The 21,949-nt window shown below is 38.9% G+C and overlaps 1 protein-coding gene and 1 long non-coding RNA gene across 2 annotated transcripts; both read left to right on the plus strand.

Annotated features, from left to right (window-relative positions):
• Positions 1–13,463: 13,463 nt before the first annotated feature.
• Positions 13,464–15,146, plus strand: LOC103405117 (uncharacterized). Its single transcript, XM_029099919.2, has 2 exons — positions 13,464–13,666; positions 14,421–15,146. The coding sequence occupies exons 1-2, from the start codon at positions 13,537–13,539 to the stop codon at positions 14,819–14,821; spliced, it is 531 nt and encodes a 176-aa protein (XP_028955752.1). The 5' UTR covers positions 13,464–13,536; the 3' UTR covers positions 14,822–15,146.
• A 2,975-nt stretch (positions 15,147–18,121) lies between these two features.
• LOC103424677 (uncharacterized) lies at positions 18,122–21,634 on the plus strand. Its single transcript, XR_003776283.2, has 4 exons — positions 18,122–18,374; positions 19,149–19,247; positions 19,522–19,620; positions 21,250–21,634. It is a non-coding gene; the product is annotated as an uncharacterized lncRNA (long non-coding RNA).
• Positions 21,635–21,949: the final 315 nt, after the last annotated feature.

Below are 21,949 nucleotides of genomic sequence, written 5' to 3' on the forward strand. Positions count from 1 at the left end.
GTTTATGTAAGATATTGTGTTTATCAGTTGTTATATGTTTTATAGGTGAAATATTGTGATTAATCGTAGTTCTGAAATATTGCTGCTTACAGTAAGTGTTTTCATACTATATGTAATGTGTGTGTGTGTGTGTGTATGTATGTATGTATGTATGTATGTATATATATATATATATATATATATATATATATATGGAAACTATACTTGTTTTACGCCGATGGGTTATACGTTTTTAAAAAGGTTTTTACAAACTTTATTTTTCATGCCCACTCACTCTTACTTTTTGCCCCTCTAGATTTTAGTGGTAGAGCTCTTGTGTCAACGAGGATTCCTAGCAAAAGTTGGTATCGAAGATCACTTCCGATGATATATTTCTTATTCTAATTTTACTGTACTTTACTTATACTCTGACATCACTTATGAAATGGGCTTAATCCCGCTCACATGCACACTCTTATTTAGTCACTTTTAGGTTTTAATTTATTCACATTTTCTACATCACCATATTTTATAGCTTCGTCACATTTCCGGTGTCGGCCAGCACATCTCGATTTAGAGTCCAGGTGGACATTCCGGGTCGGGGTGTGTCATGTATTATTGTAAGACAAAATTTAAGACAAAATTTAAAAATAATAATAATTAAACTTTCAATATTTTCAAATACAACAACAACAACAACAAAGCCTTTTCCCACTAAGTGGGGTCGGCTATATGAATCCTAGAACGCCATTGCGCTCGGTTTTGTGTCATGTCCTCCGTTAGATCCAAGTACTCTAAGCCTTTTCTTAGAGTCTCTTCCAAAGTTTTCCTAGGTCTTCCTCTACCCCTTCGACCCTGAACCTCTGTCCCGTAGTCACATCTTCGAACCGGAGCGTCAGTCGGCCTTCTTTGCACATGTCCAAATCACCGGAACCGATTTTCTCTCATCTTTCCTTCAATTTCGGCTACTCCTACTTTACCTCGGATATCCTCATTCTCAATCTTATCCTTTCTCGTGTGCCCACACATCCCACGAAGCATCCACATCTCTGCTACACCCATTTTGTGTACGTGTTGATGTTTCACCGCCCAACATTCTGTGCCATACAACATCTCTGGCCTTATTGCCGTCTTATAAAATTTTCCCTTGAGCTTCAGTGGCCTACGACGGTCACACAACATGCTGGATGCACTCTTACACTTCATCCATCCAGCTCGTATTCTATGGTTGAGATCTCCATCTAATTCTCCGTTCTCTTGTAAGATAGATCCTAGGTAGCGAAAACGGTCGCTTTTTGTGATCTTCGCTAAATTGCTCCGGTCATTAGTGTGGATAAGTATATAAATGGATAGAGATAGGAAAGCAAACACAAGATGTACGTGGTTCACCCAGATTGGCTACGTCCACGGAATAGAAGAGTTCTCATTAATTGTGAAGGGTTTACACAAGTACATAGGTTCAAGCTCTCCTTTAGTGAGTACAAGTGAATGATTTAGTACAAATGACATTAGAGTACAAATGACATTAGGAAATATTGTGGGAGAATGATCTCGTAATCACGAAACTTCTAAGTATCGGAGTGTGGTATCATCTTGACTTGCCTTATCTGTCTCATAGGTAGATGTGGCAGCTTCTCTGGAAGTACTCTTCCTCCATCCAGGGGTGGTATCTTTAACTGGTGGAGATGCACAAGGTAATGTATCAATTTCACTTGAAGCTTACTTGTAGTTTCAGGCTTGGTCAAGCGCGATACAAACCATGTAGTAGGAGTCCCCCAAGTCGCCGAGCTAGGGGATTTGCTGAAAGAGGTGACAGACAAGGTAAGCAATCAGAGCTCCGGCTGATTGTTCACCTTCTCCCCATCTTGCAGCAGCATGAAGGATAAAGAGAAGAAAAATAAGAAGAGATGATATGGGATACTTTTGCTTTTGAAGAAGTAACTTTCCACAGGCTTATTCTTGAACTGAGCTGGAGGGTTTTCTGGTTTCCTCCAAAGTATAAGGCCGACTGAAGAATTTGAGGGTCAAAACAAGTCCATCAAATCTAGAGTACGTTCGACCCTGCTGATATGGGATACTTTTGCTTTTGACAGAGTAATGGATGGATCGGCACGTGTGCTGTTACGCTTGTCTCCACATGCTTCCTTGTATCCTTCGCACTTACCCTATCTGTTCCTCAAGCAGATGCGGTATCTTCCCTGGCAACATAAGATGTTGAAGATGAGTACTCGAGAGCAATGCCAGGTAAGTAATCAGGTAAGGGGTTCCAGGCTGTCAGTTCCTGGCTGGGAGCTTGATTTCAAGTGCTGACTGATTGCTCTCTTTCTCCTTGTCTTGCAGGTAAAAACAAGGCCAAAGGAAAAGACAGGGAAAAAGCATGATATGGGATACTCTTGCTTTTAACCCTGATGATATGAGATATTCTTGCTCTAGTATAGCTTGTTTGCAGAGGTATTATCGGGGGGAAAGAAAGCTGAATATTTCGAAAGGCTTCGTTGGGAGTGTCCTCTCAGATATGAGGAAGGGTTGAGCATTTTTGCAGGTCTGCCTGTCCGTTGGGGATGGAGGTCGACATATATAGGAGTCTCCCTAACAACAAGTAGTAATGCTATTCCTTTACCCTGCTTGGTCATAGCACGGTAGTGGGAGCTGCCAGCTTCACATGTTTTAACTCTGTCAAAACACTTTGAAAAAGTGGTATGTGGTATCTGGCTCTCGAGATTCGGAGAACGATGCTTCTTCGATTTTTGAGAAAGCAATCATAGTGGGGGTCTGGCTCTCGAGATTCGGGGAGCAGTGTCTCTTCGATTTTTGAGAAAGTAATCATGTTGGGAGTCTGGCTCTCGAGATTCGGAAGGCGGTGCCTCTTCGATTTTGGAGTAAACAATCTTGTTGGGAGTGTTTTCTCGGATGTGAGTAAAGGTTGGGCATGTTTGCTAGTCTACCTTGCCACGAAGCACGGAGGTTGACACACAGGGACTTTCCAATTATCCAGCAGTGGTACTGTTCCTTTACCCTTGTGGGTAATAATATGGTAGCTAGACCTTCAAAATTTATGTGTCTAAACTTTGTTAGTGCTGTTTCTTTGCTATTCTTTTACCTTTCTTGGTCAGAGCGATGTAGTGGGAGCTGCAAGCTTCACGTGCTCAACTTTGGCAGAGACTTTGACAAAGTTATCTGTGGTACCCATGAGTTATTGTTGCGTGTGGGAAGTGGGTGATTGAACAGTAAGATTCATGTGCTTTCTACTTCACCAGAAGTCTTCGACAGAATGCCCATAATTTCCGCAAAGCTGAGTGTGCGTGTGACAGGTGCTGACAAGGCTAGAAAAGAAGGTGCCTCTTCGATTTCTGAGATCGGCCCTCGTGGTCTCTGAGCAGCCCAGCTTTTGAGAAAGCGAGCGCCTCTTCGATTGATTCGGAGAACGATGCCTCTTCGATTTTTGAGAAAGCAATCATGCTGGGGGTCTGGCTCTCGAGATTCGGGGAGCAGTGTCTCTTCGATTTTTGAGAAAGTAATCATGTTGGGAGTCTGGCTCTCGAGATTCGGAGGGCGGTGCCTCTTCGATTTTGGAGCAAGCAATCTTGTTGGGAGTGTTTTCTCGAATGTGAGTAAAGGTTGGGCATGTTTGCTAGTCTACCTTGCCACGAAGCACAGAGGTTGACACACAGGGACTTTCCAATTATCCAGCAATGGTACTGTTCCTTTACCCTCTCTTCGATTTTTGAGAAAGTAGTCATGTTGGGAGTCTGGCTCTCGAGATTCGAAGGACGGTGCCTCTTCGATTTTGGAGCAAGCAATCTTATTGGGAGTGTTTTCTCGAATGTGAGTAAAGGTTGGGCATGTTTGCTAGTCTACCTTGCCACGAGGCACAGAGGTTGACACACAGGGACTTTCCAATTATCCAACAGTGGTACTGTTCCTTTACCCTTGTGGGTAATAATATGGTAGCTAGACCTTCAAAATTTATGGGTCTAAACTTTGTTAGTGCTGTTTCTTTGCTATTCTTTTACCCTTCTTGGTCAGAGCGATGTAGTGGGAGCTGCAAGCTTCACGTGCTCAACTTTGGCAGAGAACTTTGGCAAAGTTATCTGTGGTACCCATGAGCTATTGCTGCGTGTGGGAAGTGGGTGATTGGACAGTAAGATTCATGTGTTTTCTACTTCCCCAGAAGTCTTCGACAGAATACCCATAATTTCCGCAAAGCTGAGTGTGCGTGTGACAGGTGCTGACAAGGCTGGAAAAGTAGGTGCCTCTTCGATTTCTGAGATCGGCCCTCGTGGTCTCTGAGGAGCCCAGCTTTTGAGGAAGCGAGCGCTTCTTCGATTTCTGAGATCGGCTTTCGTGGTCTTTGAGCAGCCCAACTTTTGAGAAAGCAAACACCTCTTCGATTTATGAGATCAACCCTCGTGGTCTCTAAGCAGCCCAGCTTTTGAGAAAGCAAACGCCTCTTCGATTTCTGAGCAGGCGCCTCTTCGATGTCTGAAGCTCCGTCGAGTGCAGCTTTTTATAGGGGCTGGCATTAAGTTCCAAAGCACACTTGAATCTCCACCAGTAGAAGCTCCATTCTTGCACTTCTAAGATCTTGATTTGTCCGACCTCTTCTCTCTTCAATACCTTTGAAAATGTCTGGCCCCTCCGACCGTCGTTTTGACTTGAACCTTGTTGAAGAGGCAGCCCCGCCTTCTCCAGACAACATATGGCGCCCATCCTTCGTCTCCCCTACTGGTCCTCTTACCGTTGGGGATTCCGTGATGAAGAATGATATGACCGCTGCGGTGGTGGCCAGGAACCTTCTCACTCCCAAAGATAACAGACTACTTTCCAAACGGTCTGATGAGTTAGCTGTTAAGGATTCACTGGCTCTCAGTGTTCAGTGTGCAGGTTCTGTGTCTAATATGGCCCAACGCCTATTTGCTCGAACCCGCCAAGTTGAATCATTGGCGGCCGAAGTGATAAGTCTCAAACAGGAGATTAGAGGGCTCAAGCATGAGAATAAACAGTTGCACCGGCTCGCACATGACTATGCTACAAACATGAAGAGGAAGCTTGACCAGATGAAGGAAACTGATGGTCAGGTTTTACTTGATCATCAGAGATTTGTGGGTTTGTTCCAAAGGCATTTATTGCCTTCGTCTTCTGGGGCTGTACCGCGTAATGAAGCTCCAAATGATCAACCTCTGATGCCTCCTCCTTCTAGGGTTCTGTCCAGTACTGAGGCTCCGAATGATCCCTCTCCGATGCCTTCTCTTTCTGGGGCTCTACCGACTGCTGAGACTTCTCCTAAGCGACCTTTGTGAAGGCTCCATCTTGTTTGTTTATTTTGACTCATGTATATGTACATATTTGTAGCTTATCGGGAATATCAATAAATAAGTTTTCCTTCATTTCAACGTATTGTGTTAAATACACCAAAGCCTTCTTCGCTAAGTTCTTTGAATTTTCTTTTGTTGAAGCTTGTATGTTGAAGCTTTCTGAGTGGAGCATGTAGGTTGGGGTAGTGTTCCCTTAATTTTTCGAGTGAGGAAAACTTCTCGGTTGGAGACTTGGAAAATCCAAGTCACTGAGTGGGATCGGCTATATGAATCTTAGAACGCCATTGTGCTCGGTCCTGTGTCATGTCCTTCGTTAGATCCAAGTACTCTAAGTCTTTTCTTAGAGTCTCTTCCAAAGTTTTTCTAGGTCTTCCTCTACCCCTTCGGCCCTGAACCTCTGTCCCATAGTCGCATCTTCTAATCGGAGCGTCAGTAGGCCTTCTTTGCACATGTCCAAACCACCGTAACCGATTTTCTCTCATCTTTCCTTCAATTTCGGCTACTCCTACTTTACCCCGGATATCCTCATTCCTAATCTTATCCTTTCTCGTGTGCCCACACATCCAACGAAGCATCCTCATCTCCGCTACACCCATTTTGTGTACGTGTTGATGCTTCACCGCCCAACATTCTGTGCCATATAGCATCGCCGGCCTTATTGCCGTCCTATAAAATTTTCCCTTGAGCTTCAGTGGCATACGGCGGTCACACAACACGCCAGATGCACTCTTCCACTTCATCCATCCAGCTTGTATTCTATGGTTGAGATCTCCATCTAATTCTCCGTTCTTTTGCAAGATAGATCCTAGGTAACGAAAACGGTCGCTCTTTGGTATTTCTTGATCTCCGATCCTCACCCCTAACTCGTTTTGGCCTCCATCTGCACTGAACTTGCACTCCATATATTCTGTCTTTGATCGGCTTAGGCGAAGACCTTTAGATTCCAACACTTCTCTCCAAAGGTTAAGCTTTGCATTTACCCCTTCCTGAGTTTCATCTATCAGCACTATATCGTCTGCGAAAAGCATACACCAAGGAATATCATCTTGAATATGTCCTGTTAACTCATCCATTACCAACGCAAAAAGGTAAGGACTTAAGGATGAGCCTTGATGTAATCCTACAGTTATGGGAAAGCTTTCGGTTTGTCCTTCATGAGTTCTTACGGCAGTCTTTGCTCCTTCATACATATCCTTTATAGCTTGGATATATGCTACTCGTACTCCTTTCTTCTCTAAGATCCTCCAAAGAATGTCTCTTGGGACCCTATCATACGCTTTTTCCAAATCTATAAAGACCATGTGTAAATCCTTTTTCCCATCTCTATATCTTTCCATCAATCTTCGTAAGAGATAGATTGCCTCCATGGTTGAGCGCCCTGGCATGAACCCGAATTGGTTGTCCGAAACCCGTGTCTCTTGCCTCAATCTATGCTCAATGACTCTCTCCCAGAGCTTCATTGTATGACTCATTAACTTAATACCCATATAGTTCATGCAATTTTGTACGTCGCCCTTATTCTTGTAGATAGGCACCAAAGTGCTCGTTCGCCACTCATTTGGCATCTTCTTCGTTTTCAAAATCCTATTGAAAAGGTCAGCGAGCCATGTTATACCTGTCTCTCCCAAAACTTTCCACACTTCGATTGGTATATCGTCTGGGCCTATTGCTTTTCTATGCTTCATCTTCTTCAAAGCTACAACCACTTCTTCCTTCCGGATTCGACGATAAAAAGAGTAGTTTCTACACTCTTCTGAGTTACTCAACTCCCCTAAAGAAGCACTCCTTTCATGTCCTTCATTGAAAAGATTATGAAAATAACCTCTCCATCTGTCTTTAACCGCGTTCTCTGTAGCAAGAACCTTTCCATCCTCATCCTTGATGCACCTCACTTGGTTTAGGTCCATTGTCTTCTTTTCCCTTGCTCTAGCTAGTTTATAGATATCCAACTCTCCTTCTTTGGTATCTAGTCGTTTATAGATATCGTCGTAAGCCGCTAACTTAGCTTCTCTGACCGCTTTCTTCGCCTCTTGCTTCGCTTTTCTATACCTTTCACCATTTTCATCGGTCCTCTCCTTGTATAAGGCTTTACAACATTCCTTCTTAGCCTTCACCTTTGTTTGTACCTCCTCATTCCACCACCAAGATTCCTTTTGGTGTGGGGCAAAGCCCTTGGACTCTCCTAATACCTATTTTGCTACTTTTCGGATACAACTAGCCATGGAATCCCACATTTGGCTAGCTTCCCCCTCTCTATCCCACACACATTGGGTGATTACCTTCTCTTTGAAAATGGCTTATTTTTCTTCTTTTAGATTCCACCATCTAGTCCTTGGGCACTTCCAAGTCTTGTTCTTTTGTCTCCCTCTTTTGATATGTACATCCATCACCAACAAGCGATGTTGATTAGCCACGCTCTCTCCTGGTATAACTTTGCAATCCTTACAAGTTATACGATCCCCTTTCCTCATTAGAAGAAAATCTATTTGTGTTTTTGACGACCCACTCTTGTAGGTGATCACATGTTCTTCTCTCTTCTTAAAGAAGGTGTTGGCTAAGAAGAGATCATATGCCATTGCAAAATCCAAGATAGCTTCCCCATCCTCGTTTCTCTCCCCAAAACCATGGCCACCATGAAAACCTCCATAGTTGCCTGTCTCCCTGCCCACGTGTCCATTTAGATCTCCTCCTATAAATAACTTCTCCGTCTGAGCAATTCCTTGCACCAAGTCTCCAAGGTCTTCCCAAAATTTCTCCTTCGAACTCGTATCCAACCCTACTTGAGGTGCGTACGCACTAATCACATTGATAAGTTCTTGTCCTATTACAATCTTGATTGCCATGATTCTATCTCCTACCCTCTTGACATCTACAACATCTTGTGTCAAGGTCTTGTCCACGATGATGCCAACACCGTTTCTCGTTCTATTTGTGCCCGAATACCAAAGTTTAAACCCTGAGTTTTCTAGATCCTTTGCCTTACTACCAACCCACTTAGTTTCTTGTAGGCACATAATATTTATCCTTCTCCTCACCATAACTTCCACTACTTCCATAGATTTTCCCGTTAAGGTTCCTATATTCCACGTTCCTAAACGCATTTTGCTCTCTTGAACTCTACCCTTCTGTCCTAGCTTCTTCACCCTCCCCCGTCTAATAGGATCAAAGTACTTCTTTTGTGTGTCCCGTGTAAAGTTGATAGGAGCATATGCTCCCAAACAACTTTGAGTGGAGTCGTTCGAAAAGAAGTTTCTACGGCCCCCTTGCTCATTTAACACTGCATCCGGGTGCCGATGGAGATACAGCGACCCTTGCTCACTTATCACTGTGCTCAGGTCACACAGCGCGCCACTTACGGGTGACGCCCTAGCTTTAGCGCGATTTTGTTCTGGATTCATTTTCATAAGGATTCGACGTGATCATGGAGTGCCGGCTGTCGACTACCTGACGCCCTCCCCCTCCTCCTTTATCCGGGCTTGGGACCGGCAATGTAAAATTACATAGGCGGAGTTAATATTTTCAAATATAAGACAAAATTTTTAATAAAATGAAATTGTTATTAGTACTTCAAAAATTTCATTCTACATCTAAACTTTTTATATTAGAACAAATATAAATATACTTGTGAGGAGTATAGAATGTATTTTTGAAGTGTCAATAACACTTCCCTAATAAAACTAATCAGAAAAATAAATTAACGAAACCATATAAAAATAAAAAATAAAATGATAATAACAACAAAGAGGCACAAAGGCTGGTATTTCTCTACGCAACAACCCCTAGCGACCTACCTAGAAGAAGCAATCAACTCGCAACGCCGCTGCTCGAGAACCGCAACCCTCGCAGACCGCTCTTAACACGCGACCCACCATCAACGACCCGCGACCCATTCCGATTAAACCAAATCTCCGATTCACCAGAAAAGGGGAGGTGAGATACCGTCCTGCGAAACGAATAGGTGAGTTTGCCCAAGTTGAGGAAGGAAGAACATTTTAATTTGTTGCCAAAACAAAGAAAGTAGAGAGGACGACAACGAAGGCGGAGGTGATCGGCTTCATAACCCATGGTCGTGTTATGGACTCAAATCCCGTCCTATTACGGACTGAAATCTCGAACTCCAAATCCAGTCCATGATACAATTTAGCTAAGCGAACATGGGCTCTACATGGGTGCCACATCAATTAACTAACATGTTTTTTTTACGGAGTTGAATGGTATGGACAACATTAATGGTCAGAGTATAAAATAAGGGATTTTGATCCTCTCCTGAGCCTAATGAAAGGATCCTCCTGACCAAGAATTGTGGATCGTTGGATATTTATTCAACGACTACAAACAGAAAATCCTTTTAAAGTTATAATAATTATTTCATCCAACGGCCTACAATCCTTGATCAGGAGGATCCTCTCCTTGAGCTCAGGAGAGGATCCAAATCCTAAAATAAGAGACGGAACTGATTAGCATAAATAACCATACTGATGACTTGACAAAATATAGAAAATCGTTTGTGATAAATGTTTTTTTAATATTAAAAATATCATATAACAGTCTAAATTTTCACCATATTCCTTTGCACAATTTTCTGAATTAATACATTAACTCATTTTGCATGTCTTTTACTTGCCATCTCTCTTTTGACACATATTACAGTTTAGATATATGAAGGATAAAAATACAAACTACTTTCCTCTTTGTTACGTAATTGCACTGTTTTGAACGTCGACCTAATGCAACCGCCCGGTAGGGTTGGTACAATGTTGAGATGATATATAAATACTGATAACAATCAACTACCTTTCTGCACTGAAATTAATTTTCTTGTCGAAAATTTGATTCTCCCTACTGTCCGATACTGTCTGTCAGCCAATAGTTCAACTAATAAAAATCGGATTGCCACTGGAATCCGGTAGGTCGTCAAAATTCGATTGGTACGTGAATCCTAGCTACTCCTACGGAAAATTCAAGTAGACGGAATTGACAGGGGCCGCACAAGCGGTGTTGATATGGGAGGCAGATTGTCTGATCTCTTGTTTGGATGACCTTCTCATCCCCTCTTATTTTGTACGGTCACAGTTAAGACACGTCAACATTTTATATTAATTTTTTATAGAGATAATAAGATAAAAAACAATAAGAATATAAAATGTTAATGTGGCTTAACTATGACCACACAAATAGGAGAGGATGAGACAGGTACCCAAACAGGAGGGCAGACAATCTACCTCTGTTGATATGTCCTATCCACATAGAAAGCTTACCCTTTTCCACGCATTACTGGTGGATGCTACACCTACTAATACTTTGGCTGTAGGGGAATGGTTTAGTGAAACTCTCGACATCTTGTTTGGTAAACGGAATGTTTACTCAGATGCCGTAGTCTTGCCTAACTGTTCGGTCGGAGATACCTTTGTATGGTATAGCAAACAGTTTAGCTACTTGTATTGATTTGATTTCTCGTTTAATATGGATACACGGCAGAGCTTATATGCCTACTTCTAGGGTGTATTAAGAAAAAAAAAATTAAATATAAAGAATTGCTAGAAACTATTCTAAGTGAAATTTTATTTAAATATGTGTAATCACTTTCTATATCAAACTTAAATTTTAAATGTTAATGTCATTTTTATCCTAATACATAATTATCTTCAAGTTTAAGATGAAATCAATAATAAAACTAAAATTTATCAATAAACTCACACATTATAATTAAACCAAACCCTACCATGACTCCTTGTTTATCCTACATTCAATCTGGCTAAAACCCAAATAGCTTTTATAGAGAAAAACAAATTTTTAATTGATGGATAGTGACTTTGAAGTTTTAAATCCTTCAACAAAGGTATGACTTATTTATGAAAAAAAATTGTTCGTTTGATTTGAATTTTTTTTTAAAGTTTAGAAGTTGAGTATTTGTGCTTAGTTTGAACTTTCTACAACAGCTGTAAATAGAAAAAATACGACTTTGTTGCTGTTTATAGAATTTTCGAAAGCATATCTCTATGAATGTCGTGTTTGTTTCAATATTGAGTTTAAAAGTTGAGATAAGGCTGATCCTCCCCAACTGAAACACCCACTTTAGTTCATCATTACAGCTTCCAACAGCCATTAGTAATGTTGGACCTCTTGGACGCCATCTCGGTCTTGCTTTCTTGTTCTTCACGCCATAAGACAACCCACTTGTTGAAAACTCCGTTTGTGGACTGAACATCCGTGAAGCATCAAATATTTAACAGCTCCAATTCTGATGCACAATTACTGTGACTACATGGTATTGGCAAGGTATAAAATATCGATGATATCGGAAATATCAGTAGTCTAAAAATACGGAAATTTCGATAGAAATATCGGGATATTATCGATATCGATAAAAATTGAATAAAAACCACGGAAATTGTAAGAAAAACTTGGAAATTTTTATTGAAACTTTGCAGGATGTTTATTTAGTCAATTATCTATTAGTTTATCACAAAAAATTGGAAGGAAATGCATTGCATGATAGATATAGCTGATTTAAGTTGATTATATAGCGAGCTGGCAAACATTGTGAGGGTAGAAAATATGTAGTAATTAATGAAATAAATTTAAACACACCATAATAATTTATATATAATGAATTAGTACAATATTTTACACGTGATACATTGCATGGTAAGATACATGAGTGACTTAGCAAGGTCTAAAATATCGATGATATCGAAAATATCGGTAGTCCAAAAAAATATCGGTAATCCAAAAACACGAAAATTTCAATAGAAATATCGGGATATTATGGATATTTTAGACCATTGGTGTTGTTGATGAGAGAGAGAGAGAGAGAGAGAGAGGAGGGGGGGTGGGGTGGGGTGGGGTGGGGTGGGGTGCGGGGTGGACAAAGGCCCCAGAATACTTTTTGACTTTAGAGTCTCTTTGAAAATAAACTATTCAATTTGATATTTCATTTTATAAATGAGTGTTAAGATAATTTTATATTTTAAATTGGGATTGGAGGATAATTTAGGTAATAAATTTTAGTTTAAAGATATATGATTGTTTAATAAAATATAATATAGGTGTAAAGAGTAAGTTAGATGTAGAAAGATGTTTCATGGATTTAAATAAAAAATTTCTTAAACTAATTCCCGAAAGAGTAAAAAATTGAGTTTAAATATACTCCACATCTTTATCTCCATCTATTATTTTATGATAGACTTACAATTAAAAGTCTATTCGATAATTATTTCATTTTTTATTTTTGTACTTTAGACAAAAGAAGAAATATATGAGTTTCTCTCTATCAGACAAAATAATTATCAAACACAAAACTAAAAACAAAAACAACTGCATTCTAATTTGACTATTATTTTGGAAGTAGAAAGAAAAGTAGTGTGCTCTAAAATATCGTAGCTCTATATCTGTATACATTTCATTTCCTTGTAATTGTTTTAATAAAGTCGTATATAATTGACCCCCAAAAAAATGAGATTATGCTCAAATAAACTTATGGGTGATACTGAAACAGAAGGGAAGAGGCAGTCTTTGACTATTTGAAAAATGAAGCAAGAGAAAATGTACAGGTACCATGGCATTCTGCACCAATACACAAGTGCTAGATTGCCCCGATAAATTATGTTTTTTTATCTTAAATTATCTATATCCTGAATTTAAACCCTTATCATTCATCTTAATTAGAGGTGTAATATCTCGTGTAATAAAAATTATATATTTTGAATAATAATGTACATGTACCATGATATTGTGTGATAAAGTTTCAAAAAGGCCAATGTCCAACACTGATATTGTTTCCAATTTAATCACCTACTAGCCCAACAAGATCAGAGTTTTATACTAAAAGTCATCATTGTAATTAAGAACGGGACTATATAATTATAAGTTGTAAATTCTTTCGTCATTCAACATCATGCACCAAACTTTCTGTCAAGATTAAATATCTACATTACTTCACCTTCCAAAATATCAGTACGTACTAGCCATCGTCATTCTCCATATATCTTTTTGCATCTGTTTATCAGAATTCAGAACTCTGATGTAAAAGAAATTCACATGCCAATAAACTTTGGACAAGTAAAATTAAAACCCCTTCACGCAGAACCAACTACTAATCTCACTCAGTGGGGTCATATATTTAATATGGCCTTCTTCTCCTCTTCTATTTATAAGCCTCCATGCAGTCATCTTTTCTTCAAATTAATTCCTGTGCTTCTGTAAGTGAGACAGTGAATGAGTGAGTGACTAGTTTGCTTCAATGGCGCTTTCCTGGATTCTTCCAGCACTTCTCTTTGCTTTGGTTCTTGCAAATGTTGAACTCTCCACATGCCAAGTTCTGAAGGCCAAGGTCACTTGCCTTGACTGCCATCAAAATTATGATTTCTCAGGTTCCATTTGTTAATTATTTTAGTATTACTCCGTTAATTTGTTTTAGTTTTACTCTATATATTTTGTTTATTTTTTTTCATTTCAGTCCTAACTTAATTTTTAAGTTCAAGAAACCCTAGTATTCAAAATGTGGAATTCTTTGTCCAATTTTCTAAAATTCTAGAATTTTAACTACTCTAGGGACTTCGATTAACACTACTTAAGGGAGTCCAAGCATTACTTGAGGGAGAGTACTCTTTCGAGGAGGCGAGTTTGAGCAAAAAATTGAAATTGTTTAAAAGGTTGTACCCAGTGCACAAGGCTCCCGCTTTACGCAGAGTCTGGGAGAGGTGAATGTCGGCTAGCCTTACCCCAATTTATGGAGAGGCTGCTCCCAAGTCTCGAACCCGAGACCTACCGCTCATGGGCGAAGGCTTGAAGAGAAAAAAAGAAAAAATTTCAAGGAGGCGAGTGGTTCTTGAGGAGGTTTGAGTATTACTGTTAGGCGACACAAAACCTCAGCCATAATAAATTAGTTTCGAACTCGGGAGAGTCGAACTTAATGAACACCTTCCATTTACCAGTAGAGATGGCTACTAGCTAGCAGACTCTGGTTTTAGGCAGTTGAGTCGTTTTATTTCTAGATGGTAAAGGGAGGGTTAAATAGCCTTTAGGCTATTATAAAAATGGCTAAGTTCTTCCAGATTTCCATATTACCTTTTTTAAAAGTAGACCAAATTCTTGTTTAATTACTTCATGCGTTATATGTTTCAGGAATCAAGGTTTTGGTGAAGTGTGATAAAGTGAAAAAGATGGCAATGGCAATAACAGAAAATGACGGCTCTTTTGAAGCAAAGCTCCCCTCAAACAACAACACTAAATCTCCAGATGCTAAGAACTGCCTTGCCAGGATTCTTGGAGGACCAGATCAGCTCTATACCTCCAGGAAGTTCATGGCATCTGAGATTGTCAAGACCCAAGACTCCAACTCTTATACCACAACAACTCCTCTTGGCTTCTCCACATCATGCCCTTTGAACATCAAAGATGCAGCCTGTAAAGCCATGAACAAGTTCGGCTCATCCAAGACTATCAATGTGCCTCTGCCACCAGAGTGGGGTTTGGCACCTTCAAGCTATTATATTCCTTTCATCCCCATCATTGGGATACCTTAAGTATTGTGTGTGAAGAAGCATGTTATAATTAAGCTGTAGAAGTTCTATATATATATATATATATATATATATATATATATATATATATATGTATGTGTGTGTGTGTACCCAGTCTTTTAGTGTGTGTATCATTGAGGAGTGTTTTAGTGTGTGTTTTAATTTATTTGTTTTTTTCCTTTGTGGCATATAAACCTAGGAGGTATAATGTATTAAGCACTTAGAACAAGGTTGATTTACCAATATGAGACAAGTAGTATTACTGCATCGTGTACATACAAGCACTATAACCGCTTATTATAATAATGTTATTCTTACTACATTATTATACCACAATCTTATACCACATTATGTGGCGGCTGAGTTGGACACATCACCTCACTTAATTATAGTATACTTGGATTTCCATGTAAATTTGATTAATTTTAATTAGTTTTTGTTCGGAAACAGAAATTAGATTGAACTAAAACACTTCAATTTTCATATTCTTGCATCCCTCGTCCAGTCGGCCTCAAATACTCTTTTCGTCATCCCAATCTCCTCCTCCCTTCTTAAAGTTCCTCTAATTGTCTTGTGCTTCTTCATCCTCCTTCCTTCTCTTTTCCAGAACAAATAGAAAGAACATTAAAAAAAAAAACAAAAACAAAAACAAAAGGCCAATTGCAAAAGGAAAAAAAAAAGCATAATTAATTTCAATAATTGGCGAGCAACTATAGTATAAATCTGAGGAATTTTCAAGAACAGTGACCTTCAATCTAATAGAAAACTTGTTCCTTTTGACTCCTTCATCAAATTTTTAAAGATGCATATAAAGTCATTGTTCAATAAAACGATTAGCTAACCCTTATTTTATGAAAATAAAAAGAAAAAAAAATACGATCAGTTAGAAACCAAAAAAAATTTGACAAAAAAAATGGAGATTGTAGGAGGCTGAAGAGGAAGGAGGGAGGAGACTGGGGTGAGAAGGAGAGAGGAGATGGAGTGGAAAACAAAGCGTCAGACCTAATCAATTCTAATTAGCACTAGTACAAAAACATGTTTGCGCGACGCTAAACACAAAACGTCGCGCAAAGTATCTTTGCGCGACGGAACTTTGCGCGACGAAGGAATGCGTCGCGCAAAACAGATTTGCGCGACAAAGGTGCACCTACGTCACTCAAAACATCTTTGCGCGACGCATTCCTTCGTCGCGCAAAGTTCCGTCGCGCAAAGACACTTTGCGCGACGTGGGTGGCGTCGCGCAAAGTCAACGACTTTTTTTTCTTAAATAACCACACATAGGGGCCTTTTTCTTCACACTCAACCTCTCTCCTTCACTCTCTTTCAGACTCTCTACCTCTCTCAACCTTCACCTTCAAGTATTGTATTTATTTGATTTATTAATTACATTTATGTTTGGATTTTTTTATTTTTATGTATTTTTGTTTTTCTTTAATTATCTTTGTCAATGCTAGCTTATTTTTAACAAGTTGAGTTTTGGTTTTGAACAATTGAACGAGTAGAATGAATGACTAGGAGTATAAAGGATTTTGATAGGTTTAGGGAAACAAAAGCTAAGAAGAGGGAAAAAAAAAAAAAAAAAAACTTTGCGCGACATAGGTACACCTGCGTCGCGCAAAACAGCTTTGCACGACGTAGGTGTACCCACGTCGCGCAAAGTTTTTTTTTTTTTTTTCACTCTTCTTTTGGGGTTCTTGCATTGCCTTTTTCTATTGTGGTATCTACTTGTGTAAATGTTTTAAATTGACGATCAAATTAGTTCATTGTATTCATATAGGGTTAAAGAGTGTAGCTCTCAAAAATCATCAAAATCGGAGTTAAAACTACCGTTAAATCGTGCTTTTTCGTTTATAATCGTCGAAAAGTTTTGTCCCGTTACTTGATCTCTGAATGTTTGTTTTTTGCGATTTTTGGCGTACGCGATCTCAAAGCATATACAAACACGTTTGACGGTTGGATCGTTGAAACTAGTTTCGTACAATGCGTATCTCATTAAAACGATACATTCACTAACACTTGGAGTTTATTTATATTTTCATCAAGTATAACATAAGATTTTGTGGTGTCCACTAGTGTAATATTTTAAATTGAAGATCGAATTAGTTCATTGTATTCATATAGGGTCAAGGAGTGTAGCTCTAAAAAATCATCAAAATCGGAGTTAAAATTACCGTTAAATCGTGCTTTTTCGTTTATAACCGTCGAAACGTTTTGTCTCGTTACTTGATCTCTGAATGTTTGTTTTTTGTGATTTTTAGCATACGCGATCTCAAAGCATATACAAACATGTTTGACGGTTGGATCGTTGAAACTAGTTTCGTAGAATGTGTATCCCATTAAAACGATACATTCACTAACACTTGGAGTTTATTTATATTTTCATCAAGTATAACATAAGATTTTGTGGTGTCCACTAGTGTAAATATTTTAAATTGAAGATCGAATTAGTTCATTGTATTCATATAGGGTCAAGGAGTGTAGCTCTCAAAAATCATCAAAATCGGAGTTAAAACTACCGTTAAATCGTGCTTTTTCGTTTATAACCGTCGAAAAGTTTTGTCTCGTTACTTAATCATTGAATGTTTGTTTTTTGCAATTTTTGGCGTACGCGATCTCGAAGCATATACAAATAAGTTTGACGGTTTGATCGTTGAAACTAGTTTCGTACAATGCATCTCCCATCAAAACAATACATTCACTATCACTTAGAGTTTATTTATACTTTCATCAAGTATAACATAAGATTTTGTGGTGTCCACTAGTGTAAATATTTTAATTGAAGATCGAATTAGTTCATTGTATTAATATATGGTCAAGGAGTGTAGCTCTAAAAAATTATCAAAATCGAAGTTAAAACTACCGTTAAATCGTGATTTTTCATTTATAACCGTAAAAAAGTTTTGTCCTGTTACTTGATCTCTGAATGTGTTTTTTTTTCGATTTTTGGCGTATGTGATCTCGAAGTATATACAAACAAGTTTGACGGTTTGATCGTTGAAACTAATTTCGTACAATGCATTTCCCATCAAGTTCAATGGTATATATATTTAGTAAGTATATTTTAATTTATTTATTTTATACTCATAAGCAAAAGGGCAAGAGAAAAGCAAAAGAAAAAAGAAAAAAAAAACACTTTGCGCGACGTAGGTACACCTGCGTCGCGCAAAACAGCTTTGCACGATGCAAGTGTACCTACGTCGCGCAAGTTATGATAAATATGGCGGTAAAATAGTGAAAAATAGGCGGTTTTTTTCAATTTTCCTAAGTTTGGACCTCTTTCCCGGCCCGTAGACATCTCTCTCCGCTTTCCTCTTTCCCGTATAATAGACCTCTCTCTTCCTTCTTTGCCGTATAGACCTCTCTCTTCCCTCTCGCTCATCTCTCCTTCTCTCTTTCCCGTGGACATCTATCTCCCTCTCGTTCGCAAGCTTTCCTCTTCACAATCTCGAATCCAACCACCACCACTACTCTGTTGGTTGTCTCTCTCCCTCTCGTTCTAAACGACTGGCAGCCATGCGAATCTCGAAGCCGACGCGAATCAAGTCCCAAAATCAAGGTGAGAGTTTCTGATCTTCGATGGGTTTTTGTTATTTAGGGTTTAGGCTCAAATTGCATGTTGGGTTTTTGTCAAATTGCTTTTTCGGTGAAGTGATTCGAGTTGATTGTTTAAAGTTTTTGCAATTTTGTTGATCTGTTGAGCTCCATTGGCGAGAATTTCACAGATTTTCTTTTTCCATCTCTTTCTGTTTGGTTGGTGAGAAAATTTTGGAAGCCAACTTCGATTTCCAGAATGAATTAATATTGGAAGAAAATTGATTTATCTTACGTTAAGTGCTACTCGTTCTGCTCAATTAAGCGTTAAGCTCATGTATTTTACTAGGATAATCTATGGCTTAGGAGTGACTTTGATGCACTTATGTCAAACTTCACCATGAAATTAAGCACTGGCTTCCCCCGGGGGGGGGGGGGGGGATCCTATGTGCATTGTTAATCTGACTTGCCAAGCTTAACTACTGTACCTTTATTTTTCTTAAGAAATAAACAAGCTTTGTAAATGTTTTGTCGAAGGTAATGACAACAGCAAGAACTGTAAACTTTTAAATTCCTTAAAAGTGTTTCAATTGGTGTTATATGATTTCTGTCTTTGTTATTAGTCCCAATGCGATCACAAAATTATTTGGTGTATGTTTAATGTACATGTCATAGAAAAATATGGTGCTGTGATATATCATTGATGTATGAGTGTGCTGAGTCCCGCATAAAAACCTGTGATTGAATGGTCATTGAGCATTTGGCTTTGGTAAAAAATTATTGGTTTATTTGAACATAGGGGGCTTGAAGCTCCAGGGCAGCTGTATTCTCTTCCTTTAGGCTTTGGAAGAGTTCGTCCTGCTGCGAGTCAACCTTACCCTTCTGCAGGAGTCCATGGGTAAGGACAACCCTTGTAAATTAAACATATAAATTCATTATTATGTGTTTCACTTAGTGTTTTATGTTTTTTTCTGTGTGTATCTGTCTCAATGCGATCACATTCTTGTGGCACATGTTTAATTTATGACACATCAGAGAAGAATATAGTGTTGTGATATATTATTGATGCATGAATGTGCCTGAGTTATGCATAAACACCTGTCATTGAATAGCCATTGCGCATTTGGGTTTCGTTATATATTAAAAACTTATTGATTTTTATTTCAACATAGGGGGCCTAAAGCTCTAGGGCAGCTGCATTCACCTCATTTGGCCTTTGAAAGAGCTCGTCCTGCTGCAAGTCATTCTTACCCATCTGCAGGAGTCCATAGGTACGACAATCCCTGTAATTGTACATTCAGTATTCTGTGTTTAAGATGATTTGAGAAAACCAATTACATTTAGAAGCGGACTTGTCATTAGTCGGAAAAATCTGTGTTATTGTCCAATGCCATGTGAAGTAGAATTGACTAGCTTTAGATAATTGGCATTTTAATTTCTAAGTTGTAGCAGTGTTGTGTGTGTGTTTCAGTTTCGGCATGTGAAACTTTTCGTTTCATTGTTATGACATTGGTTTAATTAGACCTTTGCACAGTTTCTTTTTGTACGTATTTCTCATCAAGAACTTGGTGGTTGAGCTTGAAATCCTATATTCCATTAAGCAAATATTATATAAGCTGAAAAGGTATTCTTTCAGCATTTTGTGTGGCATGCTTTAAGCCTTTTGCTTTCTCTTTAGCGAGAAAAGATTTATGCTTTCGCCTTTTGTTTTCTATTCTTTTGTTAAATTTCTTACTGATAAGTTTGTCTTTGAAATGATGTTGAGTTGAATGCTTTCTTGATGCTCTGCATGTCCTGAACTTACACGTTTTACACAAATATTCGGAGGAGTGGTAGGCCGAAAATGTGGCCCTCCCGATGTCAACTCTGTATAAACAAATTATATGTCTTTTCCATTTCCTATATGCTCGCACTGATTGAAAGATGTGGAAATTGATTTCTTAGAATTGTTTTTAAGAGAACACTCTCTCTATACATTCAGCCACAATCGTTCACTAGTTGCAAGCTGTAGAAATCATTATCAGCACCATTCTGAAACCTTTGTTAATTTTTCAGGGGAAGAAGAAAGATTGCTCAGTTCTCTTTCTCTTCTCCCCTTTTCCTTTTCCCTTTAATTTTCTCGTTTCTCCGTTTTGCTTCTCTGCAATAATTAAATACATATTCCAAGCATATATATGTGTGTGTATATATATGTATGTATATGCAAATAATTGGAAGATTAGTTGGTTGGATGATGGATTGCAAAATGTTTGCCACTGCAATTTGGAATGCCCAAATTTGTTTGGAACACGAACACTCCATATTTGCCTAATTGAATTGACCTACATGGGACCTTAAATTGCCTTCATAAAGCATACATATTGGGATATATATTATATATATATGTGTGTGTGTGTGTGTGTACAATGTGGTTATGCCCAATGAACGTGAGAGATTCTAGAAGAAGAACGATTTTCGGCTATTTGCTTCGCTTGGACTTTATGGCTATGTTTGCTACACATCATTTGTTTGCCGAATTGAGCTATTATCAGTTAGTCTAAGCTGTATCAAACAGGGTACTATTTAGCAATCTCACTAAATGGGACTAGTGCCTCACCTAGTCTCCTTATTTTGACCTTGTTAAAATGAGGGCTTGAACTAGAACCAACCCAAGCGAACACGCCCTATAGGTTTTTTAAATAAAATAGAGCTTACTGTTTATAAAATAGTGTCGGATTACCCATTCTTTTTTCTTTCACTTGATGCACTTTTTTTTGTTGGCTATGAAAATGGATAGGTAGTTCCTCTTGTTTTGAAATTAAGAATGTTGGTAACCTACTTATTACTTTGGCTGCTAATTGATTAGTTTTAAATGCAAGAAATGATTAGTTTCTAATGTTATAATTTTATGGTTCAAAAAGTGTATAGATGTCGCAGTTGATCATTCGTCGTCGGAGTGTGACCAATGAGCTTCCCGCATTATCAGCATCTACTGCTCCAGGTCGAACACCGCAGAGGTCGATGCATTGAAGGAGGAAGTGACAACCCTAAAGGGTTAGCTTGCGGTCCAGGGCCAACAAATGATGGCCCAGGGCGAGGAGCTGAAGGCTTGTGTTGGGCACGTGAGAGACCTTGTAAGAACCATACAGATGATCGGCATCCAAATCTCGCTACTTGTACCTGATTTTGCTCCACCTTCGACCTCCAAGCCACTTCACCTAGAAGACTCATTGTAATTTTTTTTTGTTCGGACATCTTATATGTACATTTTCATATATTTATAATTAAATACTTTTCTTTGGTTAATTAATTATCGTTTAAAATTTAATTACAATATTATTAAAAATTAAAAAAAAAATTTTTGACCAAAACCAAAAAGTGATCTAATCCACTTTGCGCGACGCAGGCTTCGTCGTGCAAAGTCACTTTGCGCGACGCAACCTGCGTCGTGCAAAGCCATTTTGCGCGACGCAGGAACATGCGTCGCGCAAAGTCACTTTGCGCGACGCAACCTACGTCGCGCAAAGTCACTTTGCGCGACGAAGCCTGCGTCGCGCAAAGTGACTTTGCGCGACGTAGGTATCTTCTTCATCGCGCAAACCCTTCCGTCACTGCCTTGGC

Source organism: Malus domestica, chromosome 03 (genome assembly GCF_042453785.1).
Source record: "Malus domestica chromosome 03, GDT2T_hap1".
Lineage (NCBI taxonomy): Eukaryota > Viridiplantae > Streptophyta > Magnoliopsida > Rosales > Rosaceae > Malus > Malus domestica.

Coding starts and splice junctions, on each gene's coding strand:
- LOC103405117 (XM_029099919.2), top strand. CDS start 13,537: ATGGCGCTTTCCTGGATTCTTCCAGCACTTCTCTTTGCTTTGGTTCTT. Junction 13,667..14,420: donor TCAAAATTATGATTTCTCAG/GTTCCATTTGTT, acceptor TATATGTTTCAG/GAATCAAGGTTTTGGTGAAG.